A 21609-nucleotide genomic window follows, 5' to 3' on the forward strand; every position below is an offset into this window, starting at 1 on the left:
AATGGAGGCTCATTATGTTTTAAAACCATCTTCAGTTCATTTTGAAAAGTCATTATACTTAATTTTGTAAAGATAGTGTTTTTTCCATTTTAAACTTAATTCTTGCTATTTCAATTTCATTTTCTTTCTAATGTGTCTCCAGTTGACATTGAATTGAAAATTTGAACCTATAATAGATATAATGGATTCCAAAGATTCAATTTATGTTTATTGACTATATCATCAGAATTCAGTTGTATAGAAAAATGTAATTCACTGAAAATGGATTGATGGATTTTGTTTTCTCGTCAGCTTCATTTTCTATTCCTTCTTTACCTTAGCTAGGTGTATTTTATGAGTTAAAATTTTAGATCATTGCATTTTACAGAATATGGCCCAAAAAGATAAAAATGAGAAGTGAGTACAAAGCCAACCCTCTCTGCATGTCTTAATAATCCCTTCTCATACTTTTCCTTTATAATTAAATATAGGGGTCTTTTCTCAGTTACTCCTTTATAATTAAATGCAGAAGTCTTTTCTCAGTTGCACCTACCCAGTGAATTCTTCCTTGCCTTGGGGTTTTGTGTACTGAATTTTTTTTTTCCTGGAATGATTCTTATTCTCAGTGTCAGCATTTCATTTTTTAAATAGTGCTACTCCTAACTTACAGATGTAATTGTTGATGTGTTTACAGACTAATTTCCTTGGAAGAGTCTGAAGTTCTTGACACCCTGTACTTCATTTGAAACACCGCCATATGCTCGGTGCCTCTAGGCAGGTAGTCAGGGCTCCAGGAATAGTTGCCGAATCAGTGACAGGGCCTTCATTGTTAAAGCTTTCCTGTGCCAAAGACTAACAGAATCATGAAAGTAAGCACATCCCAGCACTTCATTTTGCTTATTAAAATGAAAGGAAAGGGCTGGAGATTCAACTCAGTGGCAGAAGGCTTATCTAGCATGTATAATGGATTTAGGTTCAGTTCCTAGAAATGCCGATAAAAATACAAGGAAGGGAGGAATAATGGAAGAAAAGAAGGAAGGGTGAGAGGGAGAGAGGCAAAGAAACACTGGAAGGGGATATATATATATATATATATATATATATATATATATATATATATATATATATGACAGAGAGAACCCTTTTCCAAGCTGTGTCTAGCATTGTTATTACTAGTCTTTAATTACACAAAAGTAAAAGTGGTATTAGATTTTTTTCTGTGACATACCAAAGTTGTTAATAAACTTTTATTTTTCTGAAAGATATTCACAAGAATTGGCTGATAAATTTTATAAACAGCTCTCAGGACATTTTTCTTTTGAATAATTCAATGCAGAGAATAGATTCACAATTACATTAATGCAACTTGAACATAGCTAGTGTGTTTCAAGAAGCTCAGAACCTTTATTTAAAGTCAGTGTTGTCCTTAGGTAAGTACTTACTTGTTGCTTAGATACTGGGATAAAAATAATTTGGGAGAGAAAAGAGAGCTCTGCATATAGCATGAAAAAACAAAATGTATGCAATAGACTCTGTTCTCTCAGATGCAATGGGAACAAAGTCTTTCAATCAGTTGTGGAGAAATGAGTTGAAATAAAAGGAAGTTACTTCCTTCTAGGAGGTTAATGTATATGGAGAGGCTTGAGGGCTAGGGAAGAAGAAGGACATGTTATATGCCTATCCATTCTCTACCATCTAAGAGGAAAATGGGAGATCTCCAAGCTGTGTTGCCTCAACATCCCTTCCTGTGACACCTTTGACTAGAGCTCTACAGAGCATTTGTTTCCTACTTATTTGTGGATAGGCAATAGCATACTAATTGTGTGTGTTTGTGTGTGTGTGACTTCCTCATCTTAAAATTAGAAATGTTAAAAGTAGAAAGTGAATTTACTATTTATCTTTCTAACCAAAAAAGCTTTACACTACCTTTGGTGAAAATCACAAGTGACATCAAGATGGGGCTTTTTATTAATGATAGATCTGGATTGTCTTAAAGGAATTGTTTTCTTGATAATAGTGAACTTTGGGTATTGCTGACTTCCTTCATCCTTCCCTCCCTTCCTCCCTCTTCACATCCTCACTCTGTCCCTCTCCCCACTCTCTTTTTCTCCCCCACTCTCCCAGCCCCAGTGCTAGGAATCAAACTGAGGCCTCTTACATCCTAACCATGTGCTCTACCATGGAGACACATCTCAGCCCCAATTATTGATTTAACTCTAGAAAAAGAAAGAGTCATTCTCGATTGAATTATTGGGGGTTATGGGTATGAAAGAATCTAACAATCATCTTGTATACTGCAGATATTAACAAATAAGTTTGGGGTTTTTCAATGGTACAAAATTATGTCAGGTACGGCTGGGACAATGGGATACTGTGTATTTAGTATGACTTATTACAAGCTATTGTGCAGTGGTGTCATTTTCAAGCAACACACTCACCCGTGAAGATGGAAGACTACAAGCCTCTAATGCAGTTTCAACTCGCTTGCGGTCTGCAGAGAATAAGCGATATATGCTGTGAAGTGAAAACACACAGGGGAGAGCTGGTTAGAAGGCTGCACCATAGCTCACTTACGGAAGACACTGACTTAGGATATTACATGGGATCAAACCTATTCCTTATTTGCCTTTAAAGTATGAGTACATGCCCTTTTTTTCATATGTCTGCATCTGTGTTCTCCAAGACCAATGTGCGTGCTTTTAAAACATTAGTGTCCAATAGAATATCAATGTGCTGAGATTATCAGGAAGATTCACTTAAAAACTTTTGCATTAAGAGACATCTCCTACTAAACAGTGAACTAAGAAATGTTCACAACTTTGTCCTTAAGGTACCTCCAAGAGTATATATTATAATATTGATAATTTAACTTCTTTTTTTTTAAATTCACAGGACCACAGATTAAATCTTTTTAGCTAACATTGTCTAAACATATACTTTCTTTGCTTACTATATTCTTTCACATAAAAAAACCCACAGAACTTAAGTTCTGGATAATTTAATATAATAATTTGAATTTATATATATATATATATAATATATATTCTTATTGAATCATTAGAAAATCCTATGTCCCAAACTCAGGTGAGCTGATATCTCCTTTAGACTGGATTTGTTCTTTAGTTTTCTTCTTGCTCCTGCTCCTGTTTTGTCTCCTAGGTGTCCTGTGAGCCCTGCCTGTAGGCTCTAGCCATGTTGACAAGAGCTGCTGAAGTCACTTCGTTTGTTCTCCTAAAATAGATCTGAATCTCAAGTGGTTTTCTGGGTTTAGCAATGAGGTTCCCTTCCTACTCTCCCCACCCACTCTCTGCTTTGGTATTTCTTGAAAATGATACCACAGGAAATGTGTTGAGGAGGCCAGCTGCTCTGATGTGAGACATGACTGCAGGAGAATAGAATTCCCACACGTTTCCATGCTTCCACTTTGGAGGGTGGAGAAACCAAACAGAGCATGGCACACAACCAAATCACTGAGAAAAAGCAAATGAATCATGGGGCATGCTCAAGAAACTTACTTTTTGAGAGGAATCCGCCCTTCTGGAGTGACTTGCAACTTTAGTTTTGTATATCTGTTGGAGGAGCAGAAAGGCAAGGTTTAACTTTTTAAATCAGAATTGTAGTGCAAAACAAAATATGCAGATGTTTTTTCAAAAGCCTATGTGCATGGGCAGTTTGCTGAATTTTCACAAACTGAACCACCAAATTGGTAACCTGAACAAGAACTAGAAAAATGTCACCTTATTAGTGGTTCAGAATCCCCTCTCAGACCCCCACCAAAGGAATTATTATCCTGATGGTAAGAATCATTAATAAATTTTTTTGCCCTTTTTTCACCTTTCAAAAATAAGATTATATTCCTTTGTGTTTGGATTTTTTTCTTTCCACTCAGCTTTATATTTTTGAGCTCTATCTATATCTTGCTTGTAGTTGTAGAGCATTCATTCTCATTATAGGATGGAATCTACCAACTATATTTATCTCTTCAGCTACTTTAAATGTATACAAAGATAGGACAATATATCTTTCACTCCCTGCTGATAGGAGTGTAAATGCGGAATACTGTATCACACACTGAGACCCCTATATCCCATATCTAAGTACATGACTGAAATGTTTATGTTTCCCAAAAGCCATGTTCCACGAGGTCCTTAGCAAGTCATCACAGAGAGACGCCTGTCTGGAACAGACGTTTGCAAGATACTGATTTGTCAACCAGCTGATAGAAGTCAGTTTTGGGTAGAATGTCCTGTCTCTTTGTTTCCTTCCATTCACTTTGCCTGAAAGAATGAATATGTTAGAGATATCTGTTGGATGAAAGGTGCTAAAATCAGTGACAGGGTAAAAATAAAGGAAAAGCAAGGAAGGAAGGAGCTGGAAGAATTCTTAAGGTAAATCATTCAGGAGAAAATGGTCCCCTAAAGAAGCATGTTAAATGAAGAGCTGGGACTAAATGGAAAAAGAAATTGGTAGAAGAACAAAAAGAAATGTGGCCAAGCTATAAGGACTGGAATGATGGCTGTCTGACCAAACGAGAGGCAAGAGAGAAATCCATTCAGTAAAAGAGACTGCCTGTTATTTCTGCTCATAGTTTTGATGCAAATAGTTTCCAGCCTCTTTGACGACCACGGGCTCCAAAAGGCTCCAAAAGGAACACAACCAACTTTCCTTGCTGCCCATGTGGTTTCTTTGATCAGATGATTTTTTAGAAAAGTGGTTTGAATTCCAAAATGATTTACTAATTTGTTTTGCATTACTTTCCCTCTCTTTTTCTTTCCCTTCTCCCTTTGCTTCCTTTCTGTGCTCTTTCCTTGCTCATCTTTGCTTTGATGGACAGCAGTCTATTGATTTAAGTAGGCAGGAAGTCACGGTAGCCTTTATCAGAGATACAAGGAAGATATATGCTGTTTATTCTCTTCCTCAGATTCATAACCAAGACGCAGGCAAACAGATACAGAAGCACAGAGTCTCTGAAATTCACCATTTCTAGTTGTGAACACAGCTGCCCAGATTTGAATGTATCTTCTTGTGGTGTGTCAAAAGCATTGACATTCAGGCTCAGCTCAGGCATAACACAATGACCAGCCTGAAGGAAAAAAGAACGATCTTTCTTGGAAGTCTTCCAATTCTAAACAGTGAGGGTATCAATTCTCTAACAAGTCTCAAAGGAGAATTTATGTTTATTAATGTGAGATGCTGGGGCTGCCTAAACAAAAGGCTAACAAAGGGGAAAGGAAACCACTCAGAAATAGCAACACCCTTAGCAATAAAATGAGAGGTACTTACGCTTTTTCCAGAAATGCATCCCTGGACATGTTTTGGGCCAGCAGGTTGGTTGCCAAACTGAAAACCTCATTTGTCCATTCCTAAAAAAATGTAGATTACACCCGCATTAGCCTAAATATTGCTCAGTCATGAGGCATGCTTTTAGCTTAGCTTCCAGGAAGACAAATTGGCTCCATTTGGATGGCCCTAGGTCCCATGCACGCTACTGGTAAAAGTGATACAATTAAATTTGAATCCCAGGTGACTCCTCCAAAGAAAATGTTCTTTATATATAAACAAAGATTTTTTTTCCTGCTTTTTTCCCCCTAAATCCCTGTTGATAAGAAACTGCTACGTTGCCTTCAATAACTAAACACATTTCATTATTTTCCTTAAATTAAAAATAGAAAAGGAGTAACAGAAAAGTTTAAAATATGGTAAATATAGTATTAACAGAACAATACATACTCATCTTTCTACTTTGCTACTAAGGCCAAAGTAGCTATATTGGGGAAATTTCAATGATATACACACTTCTAGAAGTTGTGTGTGCTAGGGTCCCTCGCTAGTCATTTGCCTTGGCTTCAAAGAAAATGAAACTAGCAAGACTACAAAGAAGAAGGGTGATTCCTCATTCTCTGTGAACTCAGAGCCATACGTGTGGTCAGCTTACTTACAGCTAGTGCTCTATTACATGAGCTACATCTCTAGTCCAGATGTTTGCTAGTTAATTGGAGATGGAATTTAGCAGACTTTTCTGTTCTATCTTGCATTCAACTGTGATCCTCAGGAGATCTCCGCCTCCTAAGTAAGTGGCTAGGATTACAGCCATTATAGCCATTCTTTTTACAATTTCATTTATTCTTCTGAGTTCTGTGCTTACTCATTCTTTAAAAATCACTAGCATAAATCAGTTCTTCAAAGGCACTCCATTGTGATATTGGAAACATGCATGAAATACACTTTGATCCAATCTATCCCATCCATACTGCCCTTTCTTAATCCCTGTCCATTTCTTTTTGGTGGTGGTGATGCCAGCCCTGGGGCTTGAACATAGAGTCTACGTGCTGTTCCCAAGTGATTTTGCTCAAGGCCTAGAATTCTGTCTACATTTGACTACATTTAAACTTTTACCTTTTTCCCCCCTTTGGTTAACTGGAGATAAGAGTCTCACAGACTTTCCTTTTCACACTGACTTTGAACCATGATCTTCAGATCTCAAGTTTCCTGAGTAGCTAGGATTACAGATATGAGGTCAGATTCCCCTGTTCCTTCTAGCTCTCTTTTCTTCTTTTTTTTCCCCTTCAGATCTGAGTATTGAACTCAATGCTCTCTCTTCCACTGAACTAAATCCTCAACTTCCTATCCCCATCCACTCTTGAGGACAATTTTCAACACATCGTAAATATTTGGAGCCAAAATCTGTTTCTCTCTAAGAGAAAATGACATGAGATAGTCAATCATATAATACTGTTGCAATAAGGGCTGGGAATATGGCCTAGTGAGCAAGAGTGCTTGCTTCAAATACTATTGTAATGGACTTGGATTTCTTCTTAGTGAAATAACATCTCCAGGTACCATAATATTAAATATCACATTTTATAATGTTTCTTGGGCCTATTAATATTTTCTTTAATATAGTTAGGTCCTCCACTGTTAGGTACATGCATACTTAAAATCTTTATATCATTTTGATGACCTTGCCCTTTTTTATATAATGACCGTCTTTACGTTTTTGACTTAAAGCCTATTTGTCTGATTAATATTGGATTCATATTTGTTTTGAAAGTAGAGATACACTGTGTTTGTTTTGTGACTCTTCCTTAGTTGTAGGCCACAGCTATCAATTGGTTATTTATTTATCTTGCCTTTCTTTATTTTGTTATTTATTTGTTGCCCATCCTGGGGCTTGAGCTCAGGGCCTGAGCACTGTCCTGGCTTCCTTTTGCTCAAGGCTAACACACTACCACTTGAGCCATAGCACTACTTCTGGCTTTTTCTGTGTATGTAGTGCTGAGGAATTGAACCAAGGGCTTCATGCGAGCTACACAAGTACTCTACTGCTAAGCCAATTCCCAGCCCCTTTATTTTTTATTATTATCTTTAGATAGTAGTACAAAAGAACTGACATTGAACAAAGCAGTTTATGAGTACAATATATCTTGATCAATGTGACCCCTTTCAACATTCTCACTCATCGCTCCCCTACCTACCCCTTTTCTCATTCTTCTTAATTTTGTAGGCTATACACTGCTTTTGTGTCTGCCTTTTCCCCTTTTTCTCCTCTTAAAATAGACGGTAGGCTACCTATAGCCCTCAGGCCTTAGTTTGCTATCCCCAGATTTATACCACTCACCTCAGAAAACCATGTAAAAATAGATACAGTATTACTATTTACCCTTGAAAATAGAACTTGCTCCAGGTAAAACAGGGAATAAATAAGAAAAGTAAGGGTCACAGTCTAGTTAGATTTAAACTGGGTTGAAAAGCAGAGTAATGTTTTAAATTTATATATATGTACATATATATGTTTAAAAGTAATAAACTATATCATAATGACAACATTTGGTAAATTTGAAGTATGTGCTAGTTATGTACACATAATACATGTGTAAATAACATATATGTGTGCATAACATATATGCATGTGATATATAAACATATATGTATATAAATATTATAGCTATAGATAGATAGTAAATAGATATAGATAGATAATAGATCATGTAGATGTACAAAGACCCACATTTTATGAATCACTGTCAAAATGTGCAAGGTCAAGGTCTAGTATGTCTCTAGACCTCTTTACACTTGTTCTTCTGACAAATGGGGGAAATATCAGTGTAGTGAAACCAAATTAAAATGAAGGCTAAGAGAATTGTTGAATGGAAACAAATGAAAGCCCCTGGCTGTGGTTTGGATATGGTTTTTCCCCCTGAAGTTTATGCTGCAATTTAATTGCCATTGTGATGATGTTGGGGAATGGGTTCATTAAGAGGGAATTAAGTCATTAAGAAAGGTTAGTGCTGCCCTGGGAGGGGTATCTGGGAGGACTGGGTTAGTTTTCCCAGTAGTAAGAGAGTTCTCATTCACATGGGACTGGATTTAGTGACTGTGAGAGTGAGTTTTGATAATGCAGACTCTCTTTATGTCTCTTCTGTGTGTACCTGCTGGTCCTCCAGCTTTTCTATCATCTCCTCACCCCTGGAGGTCTTTCCTGGATACAATTCCGAAGCTTGTACTTCAGGCTTCCAGAAAATGTTAAGATGAACTTCTATTTTTAAGTTTTTAAATAAATAAATTATTCAGTTTCAGGTATTGTATTATTGCAGTTTCAGGTATTTTATTATAGCAGCAGAAAATGGATGAAGATCATCCAAAAGAAAATTCTGGGAAGAGTTGAAGAGAAAGACACTTGCAGTTTTCTCAATGAGAAGTTTATGAGCTATGCATTTATGTCATTGTGAGCCTCAAAACATATAGCTTTACACATATATCATATCTCATAATAAATATAGTTAATATAGCATATTATATACATAAATGATTTACCTATTATCTATATTTTTTGCAGTAGCTAAGGAGACTTTCTCCTTTCACCTCAGTGAGTTTCCAAAATTGTTCCTTTGCTCAACTTCGCAATGTTAATTCAATGTTCAAATGTGGAACCCTCTACACTATTCATGTCAATCTGTCACATTCTTGGAATGGTGACTTCCAACTACCTCATTTCTCTTTTATGACAACACTTGCTATTATGCCTTCTAATCTTCCCACTGTGTACTATATAAACCACAAATGTATACAGGTAGGTTCTGTAAGAATAGTTGATATTACTGCTTATTTTTTAACAATTCCATTTGAGGAGACCAAGTTAAAATAAGAGGTTAAAAAAAATGACCTAGTTTCCTTAGCAAGATGTGTATCAATCAGGCATAGAAAGGGAAGTAATCACATTTTCTTCGAAGTTAAGTGGTGTTGCTTATTTCCTAAGTGAAATTTGACAAAATTAGAACTGCATTCCTTTAAATTGAGTTGTAAACTAGGTACAGGTAGTGCCTCATTAACTTATTACATAATGACTGAATTCTGCTAAAACATCATTTTCTCATTTGGAAATTGATTTGTTTTAAATTGCCTTAAACATACCTACCAATTTTACTTTATAAACCCTTTAGTAAGTGAGATTCTTCTCCTTCAAATGAAGGGGCATTTGGCATTAGCTGATCCTATTAGCCCCTTCTCTGCTCTGCTCTAGGAACCATTCTTTGCCTTTGGCTTTGATGACTTCACTTCGTCAGTGCTCCTGTCTGTGGAAGTCACAGAAGAATAGACGGCTGATATTTGTGTGTGCGCAGGTAATTGGGGCTTGAACTCAGCACCCTCCTGCTCTACCTTGGCATTGTAAGAAACATAAGAAGTCACACCTGTGCTTATAATTCTATGTTCCAAGCCTAACTTTGAATGTTCTCCCCTGTTTTTCCATCTCAATGAACACACATTCCAAAAGAAACCCTAAAGTCACCATTAGCTCTCACCTTTCTTTCATGGCAAGAATTGCATCCAACAGAAAATATTTTGGCTTTTTCTATTCAAAATGGATTCACCCAACCCCACATCCACGTCTCTACCACAAATACTCCAGCCTCTGTCTTTCTACAGCCAGGGTAACGCTGTTAAAATATGGCTCAACAAATCAGTGTCTTGCTGCAAATGATACAATAGTTTCATGTGTCAGAGCGATCAAGTTCTTACAGTGATTATGACATCACCAACTGGTTCAACCATCAATCCTGCCTCCACCTTATGTCTCACTATCCCTTCCTGTCTATTTGCCCCATTCAGTCACTCTGGACTCATCATTGTCCTTACTACATGCTGAGCGCTGTGGCCCAGGCCTTTTCTACCCAAGCTAAGCTTGAATCACCCCACCCATTTCTTCAGCATTTTCCTCAAATCCCACCTCTTCAGTATGGCCCTTTCCAACCAGCATGTTTCAAACTGAAAAACCATTCTGCTGTCCAGCACTTCCTGGGGATTTCTTTGATTATTGTTTTTTCTACTTCAGTATCACTAGTCTATTGATTGTCAGCCTACTCCAAGGCTTCTTAAAAAATCCTTAGTGAGTTGGGCCCTGGTGATTCATGCCTGTAATTCTAGCTACTCAGGAGGCTGAGATCAGATGATTGTTGTTTGAAGATAGCCTCGCCTTAGTAGAAAAGGCTGTGAGATTCTTATCTGCAATTAACTAGCAAAAAACTAGAAGTGGAGACGTGGCTCAGGTGGTAAAGTATCTACCTTGAGTAAAAAAGCTAAAGGAGAGTACCCAGGCACTGAGTTTAAGCCTTAATATCAATGCACATGCACACACACACACACACCCCACACGCGCACACCCCCACACACTCCTTACTGATTAGTGACTAGAGACATTTGGCTAAACTACCTCTATTTGGTTAAGTTACTATTATCAGGATAAACCTGTTTCTCTACAAGGATGCTATGTATTGTCCCCAATGTTTTATCTGGGGGTAAAAAATAAATAATATATTTTTGTAGAATCCTTTTTAGTTTGAAAAAAATCTTGGAATTTGTCTTCATCTTCCTCCTCCTCCTCCTCCTCCTCCTCCTCCTCCTCCTCCTCCTCCTCCTCCTCCTCCTCCTCCTCCTCCTCCTCTTCCTCCCCCCCTCCTCCTCCCCTCTCCTCTTCCTAACCCCCCTCCTCTTCTACCCCCTTCCTCCTCCCCCCTCTCCTCCCCCTCCTCCTCCTCCTCCCCCTCCTCCTCCTCCTCCCCCTCCTCCTCCTCCTCCTCCTCCTCCTCTTCTTCCTCCCCCCCTCCTCCTCCCCTCTCCTCTTCCTAACCCCCCTCCTCTTCCTACCCCCTTCCTCCTCCCCCCTTCTCCTCCCCCTCCTCTCCTCCTCCCCCTCCTCCTCCTCCTCCTCCTCCTCCTCCTCCTCCTCCTCCTCCTCTTCCTTTATTCCCTTGTGTTTTTCATTCTGCACCTGTATGCCTATTTCAAGGTGAGGGATAAAATAATACACACTTCAAGCATCCTCGCTGCCAAGCATTGGAGCCAAGAATGTGATGTGGAAGAACAAAGCCTCCCCCTGCATTTGGAGGTGGGTAGATGGGAAGGGTTGACTCTGCTCTCATGGTTTTCAGTCTTCCTTTTCTGGAGAGAGATGGGCTTATACTCAGTCAGAAATCACAGTCATTTCTGTGTCTCAAGGTTCATATTTTCCCTTCATTTTGACCTCCTCTCCTTTATGTGGCATCCCAGAATGCTGGCTCCAAAAAAAAAAAAAGAATAACCCCCCAAAAACCCTCATGTTTAACAAATGCAGGTGAAATACCCAGCAGACAGAAGGCATGAGGGACTTTCTTCTACTGTTTTCAGGGTAGCAGTGGTCACTACTTATCTCTGAATAAGGAGGAGATTGAAGGTCAAGTCACCTTTCTCTCCCTCTTTTTTATTATAAATATAGTTTTTGAGTTCTGAACCATTAAACTTTCCTATAGGTGTTCTAATGGGAGACAATTTCACAAGATGAAAGTTGCAGTGTGCATATCCTTCACCTGATTGACACTCATCTAAAATTCAAGTGCAGAACATGGGGGAGAATCTCATTGGCCAACAAATTTCTTCCACTATGATAAGATATAACATGCAGCAGTATATTGTCATAGGAGGAACTTGGTCCTTCTGGGTATGTTACATTTCACAATAACATCCAAATCCCTAGTTCACTTTTCCTTAGCAAGGCTGTACCAGAAGAATGATTTTTTTTAATTTTTAGTATTTTTATATGCTTAAGAGAAGTCAGTGTTTTGAGAAGGAAGGGTTGAAAACAATGGTGTCTGTGAATGCTCATGTAGATGTAAAAAAATCCAAAATTTCTTTGTTCCGCCAGGCAACGGACATTTCAGTTTCAACCCACTGGCAAATTTAATAGTTCAGTTCCTAGACTGAGGAAACAATCTGCCTGAAATGTGACACACTGAGTGGTAAATAACAATGACAACCCCCAGTCCCATCAGTGTCAAACTACTTAGGAATTCCTGTCAGGGCCGGAAATCTCAAATTCTTTAGGGTGATAGACAACCTCTCTCCACTGTAGAGGGCCCAGATGTGTAGTGAGGATGGGGAACTCCAGGAGGGCAGCCATAGGGGCTTCTGTATTTCTGGTCTCATCATATATGACTTAATATTTCTTAGACTACTCCTTCAGGTATCCCCAAAAGCCAAGTATTCAATTTTCATCATGGATGATCAGAAAGGAAATCAGATCTATAGGAAAAACATGCAGAAAATAATTGTGATTTCCTTCAGACCTACAGGAAAAACATGCTGAAAATAATTGTGATTTCCTAAATGTAAAATTAAAGAAGGTTTTACTTTTTTCCCCTGTTTGGATGTGATGATTCCTCTGAGCTAAATTATGGGACAGATTTCATGACCTGCTGAGATTCCCCAGATAATGAGCAGTCTCCCAACAGCTGCACATTGGGTCCGGGAGATCCCAAGGTAGATGCCAGCATATATAGTAATCTTGGGAGCTGTGATTTCTGGCACACAGCCATCTGTCCTTTGCAATTTACACACAGTGCTGCGTAGACTGCTCCACTTCGGGGAGTGGTATAGAGAGCTAAAAGTCTATTTCCACGCAAATCTTCCTCAAACCAACAGAAGATAGGATACAGTCTGAAATGGAGCAGGCAACAGAAAACTATTGTGTCTTCAAATGCCTGGGCAAAGGAAAATTTGATCTGATGAATCAGTTATTTAGCTTGCTCAAAATAACACCATTCTTTTTTTTTTGTGGATAGGTATAAATGTCTTTTGTAGTTCATGTTAACCTTTGCAGTCAGATCTCTAAAGCAATTCAGTAACTAGTGCTGAAAAGTGCTTGAGAAATAAAAAGTCCTTATTCTTAGTGAATCACTTCTATTACTGAGGAAACTGTGGCATTCTCCACTCCACAGAGTAGTTTCCATCATCTCTATCAATGAACTTCTCTTTCTTTCTTTTTCTGAAATGTTTTTTGCTCATATCTAAACCCAGCCTCTGCTAGGTGTTGTGGTGCATAAATGGGAGGCTGAGGAAGGAGGATTATAAATTTAGGGATAGTCTGGACTACATAGCGAGTTACAGGCTAGACTGTGCTACATGGCTACATAAAGAGACCTTTTCTTGGACAAGAAAAGAAGAAAGAAAGAAAGAAGGAAAGACAGAAAGAAAATGGTTACTACACTTAACTTCTCTGTGCAGTTCACTAGAGTTAGAAAAAGAACAAAACATTTTTCACTAAAAAGTGAAATTCCTCTGTACAACTATTTAATGTGTTAAACAAATAAATAAATTTGATACAAAGAGATTATCTATCTAACTATATCTGTCCTATCTGTCTGTTTTCTATTTGTCTGTCTGTCTTCATATTTCTATCCTACCACCCCAAAATCCCATAGTAAGTATGTTTGGCTTTGGGTGGGAATAATGGATTTTATCATAACTACTAAACTTTGTCATGTAAAAGCAGCCATAACAATACAGAAACAAACAGGTGTTTCTATGTTCCAATAAAACATTATTTATAAAACAGCAACAACTAACAGTTGGTTGAATTTGACCCTCAGACTGTAAGTTAAAGTCCTGAACTAAGTGCTATGGGATTATTTACCTATTTAAAGACATGTTCTAGTGTACTTCTACTCACACCAACATTTGGTTTCCTTCTACATGATTTTTCCCACCAGTATATAAACATGCTATGGGTTGTCTGCTCTTAACCTCATTTCTGCTTTAATCATCATTCTTTTTATTGCTTATTCTGTTTTCTTATGGGTCTGGGAGTAAACCAAGGGCCTTTGCATGCCACTGAACTACACTCTAGCCCTCTGCTGGTCTGTATATCATAAATTCACAAAAGAACAATCTATTCAGATTTCTTTACTGGCCTCCTCACATGTTCCTAGAATTCACTCCTGTCAGGGATTTCACTCCATTGCTTAACTGAAGTTAAGTTCTAATAAGGTTAACCATGATCTTTGTATCATTAGACTGAACTGTCAATTTTTGGCCTTTATCTTATCTGAACTATGATTAATATTTGGTTTAATAGATCACTCTCTTCTATTAAAATACCATTTCTTACCTGGCTTACAATGACACCCATTTACCTGAACACCACCTAACCAGCTGCTCCATCTCAGTCTCCTACTTGTGAATCATTCTCATCTCTCCATGTTGGAGTGGTCATGATTCATACCTTGGATATATTCTCTAGCTACAACCACTTTCTGGTTGATCTCATCAGTTTTATTAGGTACTAAGATAACTTTGAAGTATCAAATAACTCTCAAAAATGTACCTTATATTTTGCATTTAACTCTTGGGCCCAAATATCTGACAGCTTCCTCAAAATTTCTGCTTTAATAGTGGTGTGGTTATTTAATAATCTCAAACTGAACATGATCAAAACTCAACCCTTTCTGTATTCTTCAGGCAAAAATTTACACTCTGGGTTAAATTTTTTCCTATGTCAGTAAGCAATATACCAATTTTTCCTGGTCCTTGGGACAAAAATTCTAGCAGAGTGTTTGATTCCTCTTTCTCTTGTATACAACATATACTCAAAATGTTTATAAGTTCTCTCTCTCTCTCTATATATATATGTATATACATATATATAAACATATTTGCATGTCTACATAGACTGTCCTCTTCTCCCCTGAAGGTTTATATTTATTCAAGTCATTGACAATTGGTTTAATGCATTTTAATACTTTAAGTGATGTCGTAGATCCCACGATATCCTTCTCTTCAGCTTAGTGTTGAGTGTTAGGTTGGACTATAACCATCCTTAGCTCAAAATCATCTAATGGCTTCCTACTTACTCATAAAAAGAAAAGAGTCCTGAATATATATTTTTTAGATATGAGGCCTTTGTGCATTATATGGCAGATAAAGAACTTCTCCCAATCTGTGGGCTTTCTGTTTATCTTGCAAACTATGTCCTTTGCTGTGCAGAAGCTCTGTAGTTTGATGCAGTCCCATTTGTCCAACCTTTCTTTGATTTGTTGTGTTTCTGGGCCTTTGGTAAGGAAGGTTTGTGCCAAGGAGCCCAAGCATTTCTCCTATTCCTTCTTGCAGTGTTCTCAGGGTTTGTGATTTTACTTCCAGATCTTTGATACACTTGTAATTGATTTTGGTGCAGGGTGATATATAAGGATCTAGTTTCAGTTTGTTAGAGGAGTTGATCCAGTTTTGCCAGGACCATTTGTTGACGAGGCTGTCTTTCTTCCATCCTATCTTTCTAGCTCCTTTGTCAAAGATTAGGTCGTTATAGATCTGTGGATTCATTTCTGGGTCTTCAGTTCTGTTCCGTTGGTCCTCAGGCCTGTTCTTGTGCCAATCCCAAGGTGTTTTTATTACTATAGCTTTGTAATACAGCTTGAGGTTTGGTATTTAAGTTCTTCTGGCATTGTTCTTTTTACTTAGGATTGTTTTTGCTATTCTAGGTCTTTTATTGTTCCAAATGAATTTCTGGATTGCTTCCTCTATTTCATTGAAGAATAGTGTTGGGATATTGATGGGTATTGCAATGAATTTGTAGATAGCCTTTGGCAATATTGCAATTTTCACAATGTTAATTCTCCCAATCCAGGAGCATGGGAGGTTTTCCATTTCCTAAGTTCTGCTAAGTTTCCTAAGTTCCTTTTTCAGGATTTTAAAGTTCTCATCATAGAGATCTTTCACTTCTTTGGTTAAGGTTATTCCTAAGTATTTTATGTTTTTTTGAGGTTATTGCAAAAGGAGTTGCTTTCCTGATTTCAACCTCCAAAAAACTCAAAAAATTAAATTCCTCCAAAACAAATCCTCATAGAACCAACTGTCCCCTCAACAAATGGACTACAAACCTAAAAAGATACTTCTCTGAAGAGGAAATGAAAATGGCCAAGAGACACATGAAGAAGTGCTCTATATCACTGGCTATAAAAGAAATGCAAATCAAAGCAACACTGAGATTCCACTTCACCCCAGTAAGAATGTCCATTATCAGGAAAACTAACAATAACAAATGCTGGAGGGGATGTGGCCAAAGGGAAAGCAAACTTGTTCAACCACTCTGGAAATCAGTGTGGAGGTTCCTCAGAAGGCTAAACATAGAGCTTCCCTACAACCCAGAAGTCCCACTTTTGGGTATCTACCCAAAAGATTACAAGCAAGACCACACAAAAACCACCCGCACAACTATGTTAATCACAGCACAATTTGTCATCGCTAAAATATGGAACCAACCCAGACGCCACTCAGCAGATGAGTGGATCAAGAAAATGTGGTACATATACAAAATGAAATTTTATGCCTCTATCAGAAAGAATGATACTGCCCCATTCATAAGGACACAGAAGGACTTGGAAAAAATCGTACTAAGTGAAGTGACCCAGACCCAAAGAAACATAAACCCTATGGTTTCCCTCATAGGGAATAATTAGTACATCTCTAGGATAGAGATAGATGAAGAGCACAACAGCTCAATAGCTATGCCGGTATGAACACATAAGTTAATGCTAAGTGAAATGAACTCCATGTTATAGAAATAAGTGGTATGTCATTGCTGTAGTTAATTTCAACATACCATGTGAAACTGTACCTTTTGTTCTCTTGTATTCCCTTCCTGTAGTTTTACTCCTGCTATTACTCTAACTGATTTTAGTACCCCGGATACTGCATAGACATGTATTGGAACTAGGGAAGGGAAAGGGAATACCGAAAATGAGAGACAAAGGATCAAAAGACAAACCATTGCAATAGCGATACTTATAAAACCAATTGGTGTAAACCAACCCTACAACTCATGGTGGGGGGGGGGGGGGAAGGGAGAAGAGGGGGGAGGAGATAGGGGAAAAATGGGGGAGGAGGTAACAAGTTAGGTAAGTAATGTACTTGCCTTACATATGAACTGTAACCCCTCTGTACTTTAACAATAAAGAAGAAAAAAAAAGAATGAAGTCAGTGGGCAAATGATAAAAGAAGAAAAAGAGTCTTCCACAGTCTACAGCACTGTACCAAGAGGCAACATCTATTGCTTCCTCAGTCTTCTCCGCTACTACCTTCTCTCCATCTTACTCTGCTCCTGTCACACTTGCACTTTGTTGATTTTAAACACCCCAGCCAATCTCTAGATTTAGGACATTTGTCCTTGCTGTTCCTTCCATGTGGAATATTCCTGCTCCAGACATCCTCAATGCCTTCTCCCTCAGTCTTTGCTCAGGCACCACTTTCCCAAAGATGACTGGATTGACTAACCTAGTTGACAACCCACTCTGAGTACTCCTTGCCTCTACTTAATATCACTTACTTCTCCTTAAAACCTCATGTAATTTACTGATTTATTGTTTTCCCTTTGTTAAAATGCTGCTAGGCATAAGAAACTGGGTCTACCTATTTTGTTTGTTGCTTTACCCCCAACATCTAAAGCACAGTTTGGCAGATTGTGGGGAGCTTTAGTAGATAAATTAGGGAGTAGATGAGTCCATGCTTGGCATTTTATAGCTGTAGAATGTACCCATATTGTTAAGGGGCTTGTAAGTTCATCTCCCTTTCCAGTGCTCACTACTTTTTCTGATGCTCCATCCTGGATCTTCAATCTCAGATCACATTATCAATAAGAGTTCCATTTCCTGCTTAGTTCTTTCCCACAATAAGCCAAACTTGTGGCCTGTGTGTGGTGAATATTTAATTTGCAACAGTCCTGTTTTCTCCAGCAACCAGAACAGCTCATATTAACCTCCCCCAGCAGCAATTTCCCAATTGCTTGGTTTGCGCTTGATTAATTAATGGGCTGAATGTTGAAAGGTGAGTTTGTAGAACATTGTGTAGTGTTTGTACTCTTCCTGACATTTAAATCTGGCCTACTTAAGTCATGATCTGTCTCCTTTATTATTATTATTATTATTATTTTAATATTCCAGTTACAGGAATACAAAGGGAAGCTAGAGGCATCTGAAACATTTCGTTCATATTATTCTGTCTCTCTTCCCTTCACAGCTCATGGAGATGTTTTATAAAGAATATGAGGCACAGGTAAATGGCTATTATCAAACTTCTGAAAATTTCCACAATGACTATTAAAAGGGTAGATGGTTAATTCTTTTTTTTTTTTTAATAATGCAGAAAGGACAGTTTTCAGACACCCAGAAAATAAGTGCTTTGGAAAGTAGAGAATGTCCAAATGAGCTGCTGAATGTTGATTTAAATCTGCAAAAAATATTATGTGCTTTCCTCCTTGTGCTCAGTGATCAGGACCTAAGAATTTTATTAGTATAATGTTTTTCTTCCTCAATATGTGTCTAAATAAAAAAAATGCTGCTAAATGAAGTGCCTTTGCCCATAGCTGTGTTTTGTTTGGCTTACATGATGCATAAAAAGAACTGTTGCCACTATTTAACACCTTTGCATAGACTATCCAGTTGATTTTGGAACAAATTTCAAAGATCTGGCAATACGGAACCCACACTTCTCTGAGGAAGTGATCCTTTACATGCAGTGTCCAAGCTAGCAGCATTAGCATCATATCCCCATCTGTTTGAGATGCAGAGATTCAGGCTTTATCCTAGAGTTACTGGAGTCAGAGTCCAATACAGTGTGTTTTCACAAGCCTCGCTGGTGATTCTGATGTATACACAAGTTTTTCTATCCATTTCTCTAAGACGATTTGTAGGAAACAGAGAGCAGCTATGAAAGAGAATGCCTCAGATAGATTTTCAGGTTGCAACAACGACCCCAAATCTTCTCTTTCTCAGCTTCGTGTAACACAATTATTAATATGCTTGCTCAGCTCCTGCAGAGAGTTATGTTGTCTCAGAGAATTAGTGATTGTCCTTGTGTCTGATGCTTTTCCAGGAGTTCAGTGATGAGTGACCAAGGATGAAATACATTAGAACCTCTCTATGTTGAGAAATCTCAAAGGAGTCAGGACCAAGGCTTGGAGAGTTACTGAATTTTCCAGACCACTGGAAAAGGGCACGCAGTAAGAGTCTATGTTAAAGTGATCCTGAAGACAATAGTGTATGTGAGGGGTGAGAGCTATGTGTGGGTGAGTATCGAGGTCCAGGGTCTTTGCTGGACTGAAAGGGGATGGAACCAAGAAGAAAGTAACCATGGTGAAGAAAAACATTTCTGCAAATGAAGCAAGTGCCTAGCTTGTAAGGAAGATGTAGTCATGAGCAAAACTGGGAAGGAGTCCAGAAAGCGCAATGTGTCTCTTTAAGTGTGTTTGGTCTAGGTTTTCATTTTACCTCTGTTCTATTTCCTGAGACCCTAAGATACCCATATTTATAGTAGAACTTATTGGGATTTTTTTTCCTGTTTCTGTGTTGTTTGATGATACCTCCAATGTTACTACCCATCATGTAGCCATACATAGAAGACTTAGGAGCCAAGCCTAGGAGATGACAGAGGACTATGACATTTACCACTTCCCTTGCAGCTCTACAGAGATCTCAGGAGATCCCAGAGAGGTGTCTTGAGAGTGGCATTTTGGGTTCTGAATTGTAGCAGATACAAGGTTCTCATTGGTCACAGGAGAGTGAGCATGCATGAAAATTGAATTGTGTGCCTTAGGGTACATGTTAAACAAACTGCCCATTTCCAAGCTATATTCACAGGAGACACTCCTGGAAAGAAAATGATTATTAGGGTCTGAAGGACCTGATAAGTCAGGAAGGGTAAGAAATGTATGATTGTTGTTTAATTGCAGTCTTAGTCTTAATCCCATTTCTAGAGAGGGAAATTGAAAGGTATCTTCTTCATGACTCTCTCTCAAAGGATTCACTGGAGGAATAAATTAAAACTTCAGTTTCTGAATGTCTCTGGATGGCTCATGACTATAATTCTTTCTGCTTAAGATATTGCTTTGAATATATCCGGGGAAGAAAAGTCCATGAGACTCCTTTTCCAAAATATCCAGCAAAATGCTAGGCTGGAAGTATAGCTCAAGTGGTAAAGTGCCAACCAAGCAAGCCAGCCAAGTAAGCTCAAAGCTTGAGTTCAAGCCATGGTAATAGGCCAAAGAATAAAATAAAATAGAATGAAATAACATAAAAAAATCAATTGCAAGTGACTTAGGGAAGAACAAGAAGCATGTAAATCTGCAATTATATCATTAAGAAAGTTTAAGCCCCAGTGTTAGTTTATGCTGAACCTATAGATTTCTCAGAAATCTGTAATAGGGTTGCCTCTGAGAAATGTCTTTCTAGACTGCATTTGATCTGAATGGTCCAAACATAGCGTCCAGAATTGATTTCCTTCTCTCTTCACACTTCCTTTCCTTTGGCTTTTATCTTCCATATAGATCACCACCAGAGATTCAATACATTTACTACTTCATTTATTTTCTTTCTTGGATGTCATCAGAGAAAATGTCTTTCTTTACTGCTCTATCACTGGCACTGGGATTGTTTCTGGCTGAGAAAAGGCATTCACCCAACACATGTGTTAAATAATGGAATGAGCTGGAATCCACTGGTACATGCTCTCTCCTAGAGACATTTAACTTTGAAAGATAGCTCAGGGTCCTGTTTGGTGTTCTACCTAAGGGCAGAAGCTATCTCCTAGACATCTACCATCACTAAAGGTATAACATACATTGGCCCCAAATATGAAATACAGGTGTGATGTTGTGAGAAAGCACTAACAAGTTGAGTATGAAAAAAAAGTTTTACAGGTAAAATAGTGTTTACAATTTTTAACTGTGAGCTCTTTTAGTGTGGAGGAAATACCCTAAAAATTATTGCTGCTTAAAAAGACAAAAAACACACTTCCTTGCTTCATGACTTGTACCAGAGATACCAAGTAACAGATGCTAGAAAAGTCTTTGTAGACATAGTCTTAATAGGGAATGTTACAGGATCTCTGAAATCAAAATCTCTATGGAAAACTACTGAATAGAAATCACAGAGAGAAGGAAATTGCATATATTTCAATTATGGGTTTAATGTAACTTAAGATAGGCAAATTGGCATGAGCTAAAAGACAAATATTCACTCTTTATAAATATTTCCCTGAAAGTGACTGTCATTTATTGAATATTTTAACTTGAGGTTTAATGCATATCATGCAGTGGACATCTCTAAAAGAGAAAATGGTTAGATTTTAGGGGAGTAATTTTAAAAATTGTGTTTAGCATTTGTTTGTCTATATTCACCCATTCATTCAACCATCCATCTATGTATTGAGGAATGAAATATGTTAACCATGTAAACTTGTTAACAGTGGGATATCAGAATAAGGACTGTAGTAGGTGAGAACTTAATGCTGTCACCCAAAGTTTCATTGTCCTGAAACCTTCCCAGGTGTGAACTA

General features: G+C 38.0%; 1 protein-coding gene across 3 annotated transcripts in view; it reads right to left on the reverse strand.

The window, feature by feature from the left end:
• The window catches only part of Plcb1 (phospholipase C beta 1), a 616577-nt gene that overhangs the window by 186868 nt on the left and 408100 nt on the right, over window positions 1-21609 (reverse strand). For all 3 annotated transcript variants that reach the window (XM_048348812.1, XM_048348814.1, XM_048348813.1), the window contains 3 exons: window positions 5263-5342; window positions 3495-3548; window positions 2418-2493 (listed from right to left, as the gene is read on the reverse strand). In XM_048348812.1, the coding sequence (XP_048204769.1) occupies window positions 2418-2493; window positions 3495-3548; window positions 5263-5342 (210 nt within the window). The remainder of the gene's footprint in view (window positions 1-2417; window positions 2494-3494; window positions 3549-5262; window positions 5343-21609) is intronic.

Source organism: Perognathus longimembris, chromosome 6, assembly GCF_023159225.1.
Source record: "Perognathus longimembris pacificus isolate PPM17 chromosome 6, ASM2315922v1, whole genome shotgun sequence".
In the NCBI taxonomy this organism is placed as follows: Eukaryota; Metazoa; Chordata; class Mammalia; order Rodentia; family Heteromyidae; genus Perognathus; species Perognathus longimembris.